We start from the raw sequence: 16092 nt of genomic DNA on the forward strand, positions 1-16092 counted from the left end.
CTCCCCCTGAGTCGACCACCCCTGTCCATCAGTCGTTATAAGATGCACATAACCTGATAACGCTAATAATAATCCTTAGTGGGCTAACCACTGAGCCACCAGGCTGCCTGATAGTTTGTATGTAGGTAGCTGGCTGTAAAACTAAAAACTAATAAGAAAAATTAAATACAAGACCGTGAAATGTAGCATTTTGCTCTTTTGCAGATTTGCAGGTTACGAGTTTCCACCATTCATTGTTTTTAAGATTTTCCACAGTTCTGGGGGACACGGAAGCCGATATATCACTGGAAAGAAAATAATTATACCGTCAAGCGAGGTAACGTGTATGTGGGATGATCAATAAACTGGTGCTCATACTTTGTCGTTTTAGTGTCTGTCTCAGAAAGTTAGTATATTTTGTGTTTAGAATAAAACTAGGATGCGCAGGAGTCTCTGGGGGCCGTTATGAACAGCATTAAAAAATGTGGGGCTCTTTCCGGATTATCTATTAATTGGGATAAGTCTGTGTTGTTGCCCATGGACGCGGCGGCTCATCTGACACTAGACCCTGGGGTTCCCTTAACGGTGGTTCATGAGTTTAAATATCTGGGCATCGTGGTTTCGGACAAAATAGAGGACTGTGTGTGGCTCAACCGGACTCCTTTGCTTGGGAAGTTCCAGCAGAAGATTGGGGCCAGGAAGAAGCTATTTGTCGGTTGTAGGAAGAGGAAAATTGATCAAAATGATACTTGTATCTCAGCTCCCCTACATATTGCATAATGCTCCAGTGTGGCTGCCTCAGAGTAAATTTTAAAGAACCAACATTCTATTTAGGGACTTAATTTGGAAGGGTGGCCTGGGGCACATCAAATTGGAACATCTGCTAAGGGCGAAGGATGAGGATGGTCTGGCGGTTCCCAATCCATGGATTTACTATATAGCATCTCAATGCCAGTATATGGTAGGTTGGGGAGAACCGGAACAGAGCGCTTCAGCTGGGATAATCATTGAACAAGCGGTAGGGAAAGGCCCATTGTTAGGTTAGGTTCATATTTCGTTATAGCAGTACGTTTAACGGACTACGTTACACCGCGGTGTAACTTAGTCCGTTAACGCCGCCATTACAGGCAATGGCGAACGCATCGCTAGCGCACTCCCACAATGGGTGTGCCCTAGCGATGTGCCATCATTGAGTGACGGACCCGAGATGCGGCCTGCAGCGTTTCCGGGTCCGTCACTAGTAGCGCACTGCTAGCGCAGATGGAGCTAGCAGATGCTTCATCTGCGCTAGCGCAGTGCCAAAGTTGGCACTTGCGTTAGTGCAGTCTGTTTAACGGATTTGTTGAACGGACTGCACAACGCAAGTGTGAACCTAGCCCCAGTCTGGAAGCAGGCAGATTCAGAACTAACCCCAAACAATTCCCAACAATAGCTATGATGGGGAAAGTGTGGCAGAAAATTAAGTATTGGAAGGGATTAACGGAATTTATGAGATAAACGCCGATTTGGTTTGATCCTAGGTTGGCAGAGCTTATGAGATTGGTTCGTGTCTCAGTTGCTTGATGGGGATGTTATTAAAACATGAGACACTTAGGACTGATTTTCCTTTGTCCCAGAAGATGTTCTTTCAATATCTGCAGCTGAGACACGCCCTAAATTGTCAAAAGGAGCGTGATTCTGCAGTCCGATAGCTTGTTGAATCTTATCGGGCCTCGGAGCAGTACTAGGGGGTTCATTACCATGATGTACAGGGGTCTGATGGATACCTTTTTCTTGAAACATCCGTTAAGGCTAAATGAAAAATGGGTGGCGGCGTGGGTCCTTTGTCTGAGTCCCAGTGAGAGTCTATACTTCAATACATACCCAGGGCGTCCTTGAGTGAGGCTAAGAGGGTGACGGAGTTATACCAGGTGTATAGGGTGTACAGGACCCCGGCATGGATGATGACAGCAGGACTGAGAGGTGACTCAAAATGCGGTGCGGTGAGGATGATGCAGATTTGATACATATGATGTGGTCGTGTGCTCGCCTCCAACCCTTTTATGTGAAGGTGCTTAATTTGATTCAAGAGGTGACAGGGGTAAATGCGGTGCGTAACCCGCTGACTAGCCTTCTGGGTTGTATGGATGATATTGCTATGGATGAATGTGGAAGGCTGATTATTGCAAGATTGTTGTATGCTGCGAGAAAGCTTATTGCAATGCATTGGTTGGATAAAAAACCGCCAGGGAAAAAGGAATTTATTAATAAAATTAATTTTATTGTCCTTATGGAAAGGAATATATACATCAAGAGAGGTCAGAATACAAAATTTGAAAATGTGTGGGGCGGATGGATGGATTACCCAGGCGTCTGCTGAGTTATTGCAGAGTAGAATGGGGGTCATTTAGTTGCTTCTGGAGGGACTTTTTCATGTACTGTTGGACGATTTTCAAGAGGTGATGTTGTCAGTTGGTTGTATTGGATAATGGGTAGGGGACTGGGGTGAGGGAGGGTTGGTTATGGGATAGAAAGGGTCCTGTTTTCGTAAAATGAAAATGTATTAATAGGTTTTGTATTCGTTGTACTGGTCTGGAAAATGTGTCAGACTGTGTTACTGCGTGTCATATCTACTATATAGTTGTCTAAGGGTCACTTCTGTCTGTCCTTCTGTCTGTCACGGATATTCATTGGTCGTGGTCTCTGTCTGTCATGGTACCCAAGTCTCTGATTGGTCGTGGCAAAACGCCCACGACCATTGCCACGACCAATCAGCGACTGCCACAGTCCGGCGGCAGTGTGGCCGCTCTTTCCTCCCCGCAGTCAGTGCCCGCTCCATACTCCCCTCCAGTCATCCAGTCAGCCCTCACACAGGGTTAATGCTAGCGTTACCGGAGCGTGGTGTAACGCACTCCGGTTACGCAGCTATTAACCCTGTGTGACCATCTTTTTACTATTGATGCTGCATATGCAACATCAATAGTAAAACAATCTAATGTTACAAATAATTAAAAAAAAACACGTTATTCTCACCCTCAGACGTGGCGCTGTCCTCGGCAGTGCAAGCAGCAGGTTCCGGTGCTAAGGATGCTATGTGAGAAGGACCTGCCATGACGTCACGGTCATGTGACCGCAACGTTATCACAGGTCCTGCGTTCATACCAACCCTGGGACAGGAAGCTGCCGAGTGCACCGCACACAGGCCACAGAACTACAAAGGGCCCTCGGAAGGTGAGTATGTTTCTTTTTTATTTTTTAACCTGTTACATACGTGTCTGGGCAATATACTACATGACTGGCCAATATACTACGTCGCTGGGCAATATACTACGTGGACATGCATATTCTAGAATACCCAATGCGTTAGAATCGGGCCACCATCTAGTGATTTAATAAAAATTATTTGATTTAAAAAAAAAAAAAAAAAAAATCATTTCTTTTGTAGGCTGCAATCGATGCTTTCAAACTGATGGGACACCGTGCGTATTATGAACAAATGATTTGTGATCAGCTTGACCATCAAAAATACAGAATTACAGATCTTGTGGATGTGGCAACCTTTAAAGATTACATGCAAGTAAGAAACTCGGGTTATAGGACATTTTAATTATCTAAATCATCGATTGGATTACAGTGCATTGATTCTGAAGGAGAATATCCATGACACTTCAACCCCAAATCCACGACAGTATCTTAATCGTCAATCTGAGATTTCTGCAGCGGATTCCTCTGCAAGTACACAGTGTAGTTTTATCACTTACCCCATTACCAGTTTTGAGGCTTCTTTACAGTAGCCTAAAGCCAGGTTGAGTTGTCATAATCAACAGTACCAGTAATGATACCATAGGGTCATTTACATTGCACATACAACGATTCATTTCTCTTTCAGTATACAAGTCACCTTGATGAGATTCCAGCTCATCGCGGAGGGCGGGATAATTGTTGGAGAAGACTATCTCTCAAAAATATGCCAAGAACAACACTAATGTACGACATCGTGGACTATGCGGAGTCAGGAACGCTGTCCAGTAGGCTCAAAGAGGAAATGAAGCTTCTCCTTCAGATGCCTCACTCTGAAGATGTACAGCGCCGGCAGCTAAGTGCTGTCACCGAAATCAGGTTATCATCAATGCAGACATTATTACTTTGGTTTGGGTAGAGCAGGTAATAAGTACAGAGTTTGTATTAATGTATTACCACGATATACCATCACTTTATGATTAGAGGAGGTCTAATGATAAAGTCTCGCACTATACGCCCCTCTACCTCATCACTGCTGGGGAATTGTGGCAGGTCCTTTTACCTTAAGTAAGCTGGCGCTGCAGTTTCGGGCACAGCAGGTAAATCTATGGTGCGCTATGAAAGGAGAAATTGTGAGATCAGTGCAGTGCTCTTTCCTTTTATCCGAAATATTAATGTGGGTTACAGTAGTCAGGCCCTATCAATCATAAAATAATGGCATATCCTAGGGATCTGCTATCACTTTGAGATGGAAATAACCTTTTTATGTAAGTTACAAAATGGTACATTAGCTGTCTGTAGTCCTTTTTATCTGTACACATGTACAAAATCAAACATTCATCGTTGAATGAATAAAAGCTGAGCTCAGGTAAGCCATTGCTAAAAAAAATATACATGTGCAATTGATTGTATTAAGGCCAGTTTACATTGGACAACTCTTGGCGTTACACAACCGCCAACTGGCTACGAAGATACCAATTGTCGGTTGTTTAATAGCCTGTTTAGCATGGCTGACAATGCTTCCAATGTGCAAAGAACTATCTTTAAAAGGACTGTTCAGACTAAGTCCTACCGCTCAGTGTTTCATGGTGGGGCCAATCATTTAACTACACCTTCCCACCCGTTTGTCGCCTATCCCCACCCTTCCCACCTTATTTGATTGACCGCTCTGGCTTCATAGAGCCAGAGAACAGTGGATATAGATGGGAAAACAAGCAGGTGGGAAGGTGTAGTTAAATGATTGACCCAGCTGTGATGCCCCAAGCTCCTGTACTTGGTTTGTACAGTCATTCTGTGCTGACAGTCCCTTTAATAGATCATTCCTTATGCATACACTCTCATTATTTTTGACAGCATGTTGTCTTGTTTACACAGCACTATGTGCTGCGGACAACTTTAATTAAGCACCGCTGTGCTTTCCGGCTGCCCGGCACTCACAGCCAGAGCAGAGAAGCAGAGCGCCGGGGACAGACAGCGGAAGGCAAGTATGTAGTATTTGTTTTTTTTAACTTTTACGATGGTAACCAGGGTAAACATCGGGTTACTAAGCGCGGCCCTGCGCTTAGTAACCCGATGTTTACCCTGGTTACCGGCATTGTTGGTCGCTGGAGAGCTGTCTGTGTGACAGCTCTCCAGCGACCAAACAGCGACGCTGCAGCGATCGACATCGTTGTCGGTATCGCTGTGTGTGAAGGTACCTTTAGCCTTCCTCTACTGAATATCTGATAAGATGCGTGTGTTAACAGCAGGTTTATGCATCTGTCCCATTCATTAGGGCTAACCTTGTAATGCCTTTCCCACATAAGATGTAATAATACAGTGGCATGTAAAAGTTTGGGCATGATTAGTACTATTCCTCGTATGTCCGCTGGCTGCTATTACTGTTTTTTTTGGTTTTTTTTCTCCTTCCCCTGCATGTTTTCTCATTTAATTCCTTGATGCCAATACACAGTTGGCTTTATCTTTCCATTTGGATATATTTTCCCTTATGACTTCGAATTAATCCCCTCCTGTGTCTGTGACCAGTCTTCCTGCTGCCCCTCCCTCCTGATCACACCTGGCCTAATTCATGACCACTTAGCCTGCTATAAATTCAGAGACACAGGTCTGTCTGGACCATGGTCTCTCTTTAAAAGGATAACAGCAAATATGACAGCAGAAATATGCCAGAAGTGAACAGAAGGTAAGACTATCCACTTTTAATAAATGTACTAAATTTATTTTCCTTTCCACCACACTTACTCTCACCATGCTGACATATGCGCTAACAGTTTTGGCTCCATTACTCCTCAGCCTCCTTCGCTATCCTCAAACCCCAGCACCCTCTAGCCAAGTAATAATCTCTCCTTCCCTCCTGCCTCCCCACCTGTCCACCTCTGCTGAGCTCCTCCTCAACCTCAGACCTCTCCTAATAAAACACAAAACAAGCCGCCCGCTCTCCTTATGCCACCTGCTCTCTCTCTCATCTCCTAATCCTGGACCCCCACAGTTCATACCTCCCATTTCTACCCCCTCCTATCATTCCCAACCCACTATTAACACCTGAAATCTTGCCCACCTCAAATCTGTTCCCATTACTCCCACCCCCCTGCACCCTCTCTCTGGATCACTATGGAATGCCCGCTACATCTGCAATAAACTCCATGTGATTCACGACCTCTTTACCTCTTGCAATCTTTTCTTTCTGGGCATCACAGAAACATGGCTGACACCCTCTGACACAGCCTCCCCCACTGCACTATGTTACGGTGGCCTCCACTTCACCCACACTCCTCGCCCTGGCAATAAACATGGTGGAGGAGTGGATCTTCCAACTGTACCTTTAACCCAATCCCACCTCTACCCTCCCTTATCCTCCCTTCTTTTGAAGTCCACACTGTCCGCATCTACTCCCCCTACAACCTCCAAATAGCCGTCATATACCGACCTCCGGGCCCGACCACTGCCTTTATTGACCAATTCTCCACCTGGCTCCTTCACTTTCTCTGCTGACATTCCCACCATAACCATGGGTCATTTCAACATCCCCATTGACACCCACCAGTCAGCAGCCTCCAAACTCCTGTCCCTTACTTCATCCTTTGGACTTACTCAGTGGTCCTCCTCAGCCACCCACACAGACGTACACACATTAGACCTTGTCTTCACCCGTTTCTGCTCTCTAACTTCACAACCTCCCCTCTCCCTCTATCTGACCACCATCTACTCACTTTCTCATCCCTGTCCCCCTCACTTATCACCCATGTCCAGCAACATTCACATCCACACAGGAACCTCGCGCACCTAGACACCCACACACTCTGACTATCTTACCACTAGTATCCTTATCCTCACTCCACGACAGACACTGCCAATGCTTTCTGCAATGCCACTCTTGCATCAGCTATTGACATGGTCACCCCTGTCATGCATAGCAGAGTGCGACGAACCAATAGACAACCCTGACACAATAACATCACTAAAAAGCTTCAGCAAGCATCCAGAATTGCAGAACGGAATTGGAAGAAAACTCATTCGCAAGATGATTTCACTGCACTCAAACAAGCAACACTCGCATTCAAATCAACTCTCACCTCTGCTAAACAGGCCTACTTCACAACGCTCATATCTTCCCTATCCCACAACCCCAAACAGTTGTTCAACACTTAACTCCCTCCTCCGCCCACCACTGCCCCCTCCGAGTCTGCTAATCGTGGCCGAGGACTTTGCCACGCACTTCAAAAATAAGATCGACCAAACAAGGCAAATCTTTGTCGTCAAACCACCACAACCCCTTTGTATACCAGACCAATGCCCAAACCCCATAACTTCCCTCTCCAAAATCACTGAAGGGAGCTTGCAAAATCACACCTCACCACTTGTGCACTTGACCCCATCCCATCCCACCTCCTCCCCAACCTCACCACCACACTAATCCCATCCCTAACTCATCTCTTCAACCTATCACTAACTTCTGGTACCTTCCCCACTGCTTTCAAACATGCCACAATCACACCTATCCTCAAAAAGCCATCCCTAGACCCAAGCGCTATGTCCAGCTATCGCCCCATATCTTTGCTCCCATTTGCATCCAAACTCCTTGAGCAGCACGTCCATGCTGAACTTTCCTCTCACTTTGCATCTAACTCTCTCTTCGACAACCTACAATCTGGTTTCTGTCCCCACCATTCCATTGAGACTGCCCTGACCAAAATTACTAATGACTTACTTACAGCAAAGCTAACAGACAATTCTCTATACTCCTCCTTCTAGACCTGTCCACTGCCTTCAACACAGTTGACCACTGCCTCCTACTACAGATCCTCTCTTCCTTTGGGGGTCAAAGACCTTGCCTTATCTTGGATCTACTCATACCTTACCAACCGCACATTTAGCGTTTCCTACTCACATACCACCTCTTCATCTCGCCCCCTCTCTGTTGGTGTCTCTCAAGGCTCTCTCCTTGGGCCCTTACTCTTCTCTATCTATACACTCGGTCTGGGACAACTCCTAAGGTCATATGGCTTCCAGTACCATCTATATGCTGATGACACTCACATCTACCTCTCTGGCCCAGATGTCACCTCTGCTCTCCAGAATCCCGGAGTTTCTATCAGCCATATGCTCCTTCTCCTCTCGCTTCCTCAAGCTCAATGTGGACAAATCTAAACTAATTATCTTTCCTCCATCTCGCATATCTTCCCTACCTGATCTACCTATCAAAATAAATGAAATCACACTTTCCCCTGTCTCCAAAATCCGCTGCCTCAGAGTAACCCTGGACTCTGCCCTGTCCTTCAAACCGCACATCCAAGCTCTCGCCACCTCCTGTCGCCTCCAGCTCAAAAATATATTTTCAGAATCTGTCCTTTCCTCAAGCCTCACTCTACCAAATTGCTTGTGCATGCCCTAATCCTCTCCCGCCTCGACTACTGCAACATCCTCCTTTGTGGCCTACCTTCTTACACTCCAGTCCATCCTTAACTCTGCTGCCCAACTAATTAATCTCTCTCCTCGCTACACTCCTGCTTCCCCTCTTTGCAAATCCCTTCACTGGCTCCCAATTTCCCAGCGTATCCAGTTTAAATTACTAACACTGACCTTCAAAGCCATCCATAACCTCTCTCCTCCGTATATTTCCAAACTAATCTCTCAATATCTTCCCTCACATAATCTCCGGTCCTCCCAAGACCTCCTTCTCTCCTCCCCCGCTTATTCGCTCCTCACCCAATCGCCTCCAAGACTTCTCCCGAATATCCCCCATCCTCTGGCATTCTGTGCCACAACACATCCAGTTATCCACTACATTTGGATCCTTCAAAAGAAACCTGAAAACCCACCTCTTCAAAGAAGCTTACAGCCTGTAACAACCACACAGCCACCTCAACACCATCGGAGCTACTGCAACCCTTGACCTACTGTCTCCTTCCCCATAATCATGTAGAGTGTAAGCCCACAAGGGCAGGGTCCTCTCCCCTCTGTATCAGTCTGTCATTGTTAGTTTTGTTTACTGTAAGTGATATTTGCATTTTGATGTAACCCCTTCTCATGTACAGCACCATGGAATTAATGGTGCTATATAAATAATAATAATAACATGGTTAGTACCGTACCTAGTAACACCCCATTTTCAAAGTATCACAGTTTGCAAATGCTTTTGTAGCCAGCCAATAGTCTTAATTCTTGTTTGAGGGATTTTCATCCATTATTCCTTGGAAAATTGTAATGTTCCCTGTGCCATTGGCTGCAACACAACTCCAAAGCGTGATTGATCCATCCCCATGCTAAATGGTTGGCGAAATGTTCTTTGCCTTTGATTATTATGGCCCAAGAGCTCTATTTTAACCTTATTGATCCTCAGGACTTGTTTCCAAAAAGCACCAGGCTTGTTTAGATGTTCTTTTGCATATTTCAAACTCCAAATTTTATGGTGAGAATGCAGGAGAGGTTTTCTTCTGATGACTTATCCAAGAAGGCTATATTAATGCCAGCTTCTCTGAACAGTAGAACAATGTACCACAAGTCCAGAGTCTGCTAAATCTTTCTGAAGGTCTTTTGCTGTCAAGCTGGGGTTCTGATTTGCTTCTATAGCAATCCTACGAGCAGTTCTCAGTGAAACTTTGCTTGGTCTTTCAGACCTTATCTTGTTCCTGTTAACTGCCATTTCTTAATTACATTTCAAGCTGAGGAAAGGGCAACTTAAAAATGCTTTGATATCTTCCTTAAGCCTTCTCCTGCTTTGTGGGCCTCCACCATTTTCATTTTCAGAGTGCTAGACAGGTACTTAGAAGAACCCATGGCTGTCTTTTGGAATAAGGTTAAAGGAGGCTGGGTTTTTATAAATCTGGGAAATTTGCATCACCTAGCCTTTCCTAACGATGATAGTGAACAAGCCATAACCCTAACAGACTAACAAAGGTTTGAAACCTTGGTTAAAATTATCTGAGCGCACAAATCTCCAAGGGTGCCCAAACTTTTGAATCGACCCATTTTCCTTTTTGTAATTTTTAAAATGTTAATGATTTTTTTCCTCCTAAAATACAAAGTAAATGTGTCCTCTAACTTTTAGGACTTTTTAGAGATTATTTCAACTTGCTTAGGCTACGTTCACATTTGCATTGTGCGGCGCAGCGTCGGTGACGCAACGCATGCACAACGCAGTTTTTTGTGATGCATGCGTTCATTTTTTGCATGATTTTTGGCGCAGAAAAAACTGCATCATGCTGCGTCCTCTGCGCCCTGACAGTTGTGCCAAAATGACGCATGCGTCACAAAACGCAAGACAACGCATGTCCATGCGCCCCCATGTTAAATATAGGGGCGCATGATGCATGCATCGCCGCGGCTGCGCCGCACAACGCTAATGTGAACGTAGCCTTAACTGTTCACAATAACAGTAATTTTGATCAGGGGTCCATTTACTTTTACATGCTACTTTCTGTGCAATGTTGGGTCCTCATGTATGGAATGGGCTCAGTGACTGAGGCCACACCATAGCAGGCAGATACCAGTTATCATATAGTTGTCAGCAGCCTGTAAATACAGCACCTGAATTGCTTAAGTTTAACCACCTAAATGCTGCTGTCAATCAATGACCTTGAGATTTAAATGGCATGATTATGTGTGATAACTGGCTCTTCCTGATCATGATGGGATCCTGCTGAAGCCACCCACACTTCTTGGTCCTCTTATGAAGGCCAGCCTATGTGTGGACTTCATAGGATAATGTCTTTCTCACTATATACTGCAATATTTGGTCTTGAACAATCACAGGCCCAAGTTTCCTAAGGACACTTTAACAAAAAAATACAGTAATATATTTTTGCGAGGGAAAAATTCTAAATCCCTTTAACATTTTTAAATATAAAAAAGTGATATTACCATATCCATAAAAGTCTGGTCTATCAAAATATTAAATTAATTAACAGTATTAAACAGTGTAATGAGAAAAAAAATTTAAATGCCAGCATTGTGGGGGTTGCCGCAATAATACACTGCTCAAAAAAATAAAGGGACACTAAAATACCACATTCTAGATATGTCTGAATAAAATATTCCAGTTGCAAATTTTTATTCATTGCATAGTGGAATGTGTTCAGAACAATAAAACATAACAATTCTCTATGTAAATCACATCTAATATCCCATGGAGGTCTGGATTTGGAATGATACTCAAAATCAAAGTGGAAAATCAAATTACAGGCTGATCCAACTTCAGTGGAAATGCCTCAAGATGAGGAAATGATGCTCAGTAGTGTGTGTGGCCTCCACGTGCCTGTATGACTTCCCTACAACGCCTGGGCATGCTCCTGATGAGGCGGCTAATGGTCTCCTGAGGGACCTCCTCCCAGACCTGGACTAAAGTATCCGCCAACTCCTTCTTTCATCTGTGAAGAGCACAGGGCGCCAGTGGCAAATTTGCCAATTCTGGTGTCCTGTGGCAAATGCCAAGCGTCCTGCATGATGTTGGGCTCTCGGCACAACCCCCATCTGTGGACGTCGGGCACTCAGACCATCCTCCTGGAGTCGGTTTCTAACCGTTTTTGCAGACACATGCACATTTGTGGCCTGCTGGAAGTCATTTTGCAGGATTGGCCCCCTCCATGTCTCCTGGTATACGGACCTGTCTCCAGGTAGTGCCTCCAGCCTCTGGACACTACAGTGACAGACACAGCAAACCTTCTTGCCACAGCTCGCATTGATGTGCCATCCTGGATGAGCTGCACTACCTGAGCCACTTGTGTGGGTTGTAGAGTCCGTCTCATGCTACCACGAGTGTGAAAGCACAACCAACATTCAAAAGTGACCAAAACATCAGCCAGAAAGTATTGGTACTGAGATGTGGTCTGTGGTCCCCACCTGCAGAACCACTCCTTTATTGAGGGTGTCTTGATAATTGCTAATAATTTCCATCTGTTGTCTATTCCATTTGTACAACAGCATGTGAAACTGATTGTCAGTGTTGCTTCCTAAGTGGACAGTTTGATTTCACAGAAGTTTTATTTACTTGGAGTTATATTCTGTTGTTTAAGTGTTCCCTTTATTTTTTTGAGCAGTATATAAAAAACAAACAAACAAAACTTACTCTACTTACCGAAAAATTATTACATGGTCTTTGAAAATAGTGTCAAGAATATTTTTATTTACCACTTAAACTTTTTTTTTTAACCCCTTCCCGACCTGTGACACAGCGTATGCGTCATGAAAGTCGGTGCCAATCCGACCTGTGACGCATATGCTGTGTCACAGAAAGATCGCGTCCCTGCAGGCCGGGTGAAAGGGTTAACTCCCATTTCACCCGATCTGCAGGGACAGGGGGAGTGGTAGTTTAGCCCAGGGGGGGTGGCTTCACCCCCTCGTGGCTACGATCGCTCTGATTGGCTGTTGAAAGTGAAACTGCCAATCAGAGCGATTTGTAATATTTCACCTAAAAAAATGGTGAAATATTACAATCCAGCCATGGCCGATGCTGCAATATCATCGGCCATGGCTGGAAATACTAATGTGCCCCCACCCCACCCCTCCGATCGCCCCCCCAGCCCCCCGATCTGTGGCCCGCTCCCCTCCGTCCTGTGCTCCGCTCCGCCGTCCTCCTGCCCGCTCCCCCCGTGCTCCAATCACACCCCCCCGTGCTCCAATCAAACCCCCCCGCACTCCGATCCCCCCCCGTGCTCCGAACCACCCCCCCTGCACACCGATCCACCCCCCCTGCACACCGATCCACCCGCCCGCACACCGATCACTCTCCCCCATGCTCCGATCCCTCCCCCCCCGTGCTCCGACGCCCCCCCGTGCCCTGATCTCCCCCCCCTGTGCCCTGATCTCCCCCCCTTATACTTACCGATCCTGGCGGGGTCCCGTCCGTCTTCTTCCCCGAGCGCCGCCATGTTCCAAAATGGCGGGCGCATGCGCAGTGCGCCCGCCGAATCTGCCGGCCGGCAGATTCGTTCCAATGTGAATTTTGATCACTGTGATATAATCTATCACAGTGGTCAAAATAAAAAAACAGTAAATGACCCCCCCCATTTGTCCCCCATAGATAGGGACAATAATAAAATAAAGAATTTTTTTTTTTTTTCACTAAGGTTGGAGTTAGAACTAGGGTTAGGGTTAGGGGTAGGGTTAGGGTTAGGGGTAGGGTTAGGGGTAGGGTTAGGGGTAGGGGTAGGGTTAGGGGTAGGGTTAGGGGTAGGGTTAGGGGTAGGGGTAGGGTTAGGGGTAGGGTTAGGGGTAGGGTTAGGGGTAGGGTTAGGGGTAGGGTTAGGGGTAGGGGTAGGGGTAGGGTTAGGGGTAGGGTTAGGGTTTCGGTATGTGCACACGTATTCTGGTCCTCTGCGGATTTTTCCGCAGCGGATTTGATAAATCCGCAGTGCTAAACCGCTGCGGATTTATGGCAGATTTACCGCGGTTTTTCTGCGCATTTCACTGCGGTTTTACAACTGCGATTTTCTATTGGAGCAGTTGTAAAACCGCTGTGGAATCCGCAGAAAGAAGCGACATGCTGCGGAATGTAAACCGCTGCGTTTCCGTGCAGTTTTTCCGCAGCATGTGTACAGCGATTTTTGTTTCCCATAGGTTTACATTGAAATGTAAACTCATGGGAAACTGCTGCGGATCCGCAGCGTGTGCACATACCTTTAGAATTAGGCTATGTGCACACGGTGCGGATTTGGCTGCGGATCCGCAGCGGATTGGCCGCTGCGGATCCGCAGCAGTGTTCCATCAGGTTTACAGTACCATGTAAACCTATGGAAAACCAAATCCGCTGTGCCCATGGTGCGGAAAATACCGCACGGAAACGCTGCGTTGTATTTTCCGCAGCATGTCAATTCTTTGTGCGGATTCCGCAGCGTTTTACACCTATTCCTCAATAGGAATCCGCAGGTGAAATCCGCAGTAAATCCGCAGGTAAAACGCAGTGCCTTTTACCCGCGGATTTTTCAAAAATGGTGCGGAAAAATCTCACACGAATCCGCAACGTGGGTACATAGCCTTAGGGTTAGGGTTGGGTTGGAATTAGGGTTGTGGTTAGGGGTGTGTTGGGGTTAGGGTTGTGGTTAGGGGTGTGTTGCGGTTAGGGTTGTGGTTAGGGTTACGGCTACAGTTGGGATAAGGGTTAGGGGTGTGTTGGCGTTAGAATTGAGGGGTTTCCACTGTTTAGGCACATCAGGGGTCTCCAAACGCAACATGGCGCCACCATTGATTCCAGCCAATCTTTCATTCAAAAAGTCAAATGGTGCTCCTTCCCTTCCGAGCCCCGACGTGTGCCCAAACAGTGGTTTACCCCCACATATGGGGTATCAGTGTACTCAGGACAAACTGGGCAACAATTACTGGGGTCCAATTTCTCCTGTTACCCTTGAGAAAATAAAAAATTGCTTGCTAAAACATCATTTTTGAGGAAAGTAAAATGATTTTTTATTTTCACGGCTCTGCGTTGTAAACGTCTGTGAAGCACTTGGGGGTTCAAAGTGCTCACCACATATCTAGATAAGTTCCTTGGGGGGTCTAGTTTCCAAAATGGGGTCACTTGTGGGGGGTTTCTACTGTTTAGGCACACCAGGGGCTCTGCAAACGCAACGTGACGCCCGCAGACCATTCCATCAAAGTCTGCATTTCAAAACGTCACTACTTGACTTCCGAGCCCCGACATGTGCCCAAACAGTGGTTTACCCCCACATATGGGGTATCAGCGTACTCAGGACAAACTGGGCAACAATTACTGGGGTCCAATTTCTCCTGTTACCCTTGAGAAAATAAAAAATTGCTTGCTAAAACATCATTTTTGAGGAAAGAAAAATGATTTTTTATTTTCACGGCTCTGCGTTGTAAACGTCTGTGAAGCACTTGGGGGTTCAAAGTGCTCACCACATATCTAGATAAGTTCCTTGGGGGGTCTAGTTTCCAAAATGGGGTCACTTGTGGGGGGTTTCTACTGTTTAGGCACACCAGGGGCTCTGCAAACGCAACGTGACGCCCGCAGAGCATTCCATCAAAGTCTGCATTTCAAAATGTCACTACTTGACTTCCGAGCCCCGACATGTGCCCAAACTGTGGTTTACCCCCACATATGGGGTATCAGCGTACTCAGGAGAAACTGTACAACAACTTTTGGGGTCAAATTTCTCCTTTTACCCTTGGGAAAATAATAAATTGCAGGCTAAAAAATCATTTTAGAGAAAATAAAATTTTTATTTTATTTTCATGGCTCTGCGTTATAAACTTCTGTGAAGCACTTGGAAGTTCAAAGTCCTCACCACACATCTAGATTAGTTCCTTTAGGGGTCTAGTTTCCAAAATGGGGTCATATGTGGGGGATCTCCAATGTTTAGGCACACAGGGGCTCTCCAAACGTGACATGGTGTCCGCTAATGATTGGAGCTAATTTTCCATTTAAAAAGCCAATTGGCGTGCCTTCCCTTCCGAGCCCTGCCGTGCGCCCAAACAGTGGTTTACCCCCACATATGGGGTATCAGCGTACTCAGGACAAACTGGACAACAACATTTGCGGTCCAATTTCTCCTATTACCCTTGGCAAAATAGGAAATTCCAGGCTAAAAATCATTTTTGAGGAAAGAAAAATTATTTTTTATTTTCATGGCTCTGCATTATAAACTTCTGTGAAGCACCTGGGGGTTTAAAGTGCTCAATATGCATCTAGATAAGTTCCTTGGGGGGTCTAGTTTCCAAAATGGGGTCACTTGTGGGGGAGCTCCAATGCATAGGCACACAGGGGCTCTCTAAACGCGACATGGTGTCCGCTAACAATTGGAGCTAATTTTCCATTCAAAAAGTCAAATGGCGCGCCTTCCCTTCCGAGCCCTGCCGTGTGCCCAAACAGTGGTTTACCCCCACATATGAGGTATCGGCGTACTCGGGAGAAATTGCCCAACAAATTTTAGGATTCATTTTATC

The 16092-nt window shown here is 45.8% G+C and overlaps 1 protein-coding gene across 1 annotated transcript in view; it reads left to right on the forward strand.

Annotated features, from left to right (window-relative positions):
• The window catches only part of C3HXorf58 (chromosome 3 CXorf58 homolog), a 41661-nt gene that overhangs the window by 20257 nt on the left and 5312 nt on the right, over positions 1–16092 (forward strand). The window contains exons 4-6 of the mRNA XM_069760062.1: positions 205–316; positions 3404–3535; positions 3848–4077. Of these exons, the coding sequence (XP_069616163.1) occupies positions 205–316; positions 3404–3535; positions 3848–4077 (474 nt within the window). The remainder of the gene's footprint in view (positions 1–204; positions 317–3403; positions 3536–3847; positions 4078–16092) is intronic.

The sequence above is a fragment of the Ranitomeya imitator genome, chromosome 3, assembly GCF_032444005.1.
Source record: "Ranitomeya imitator isolate aRanImi1 chromosome 3, aRanImi1.pri, whole genome shotgun sequence".
NCBI lineage: Eukaryota > Metazoa > Chordata > Amphibia > Anura > Dendrobatidae > Ranitomeya > Ranitomeya imitator.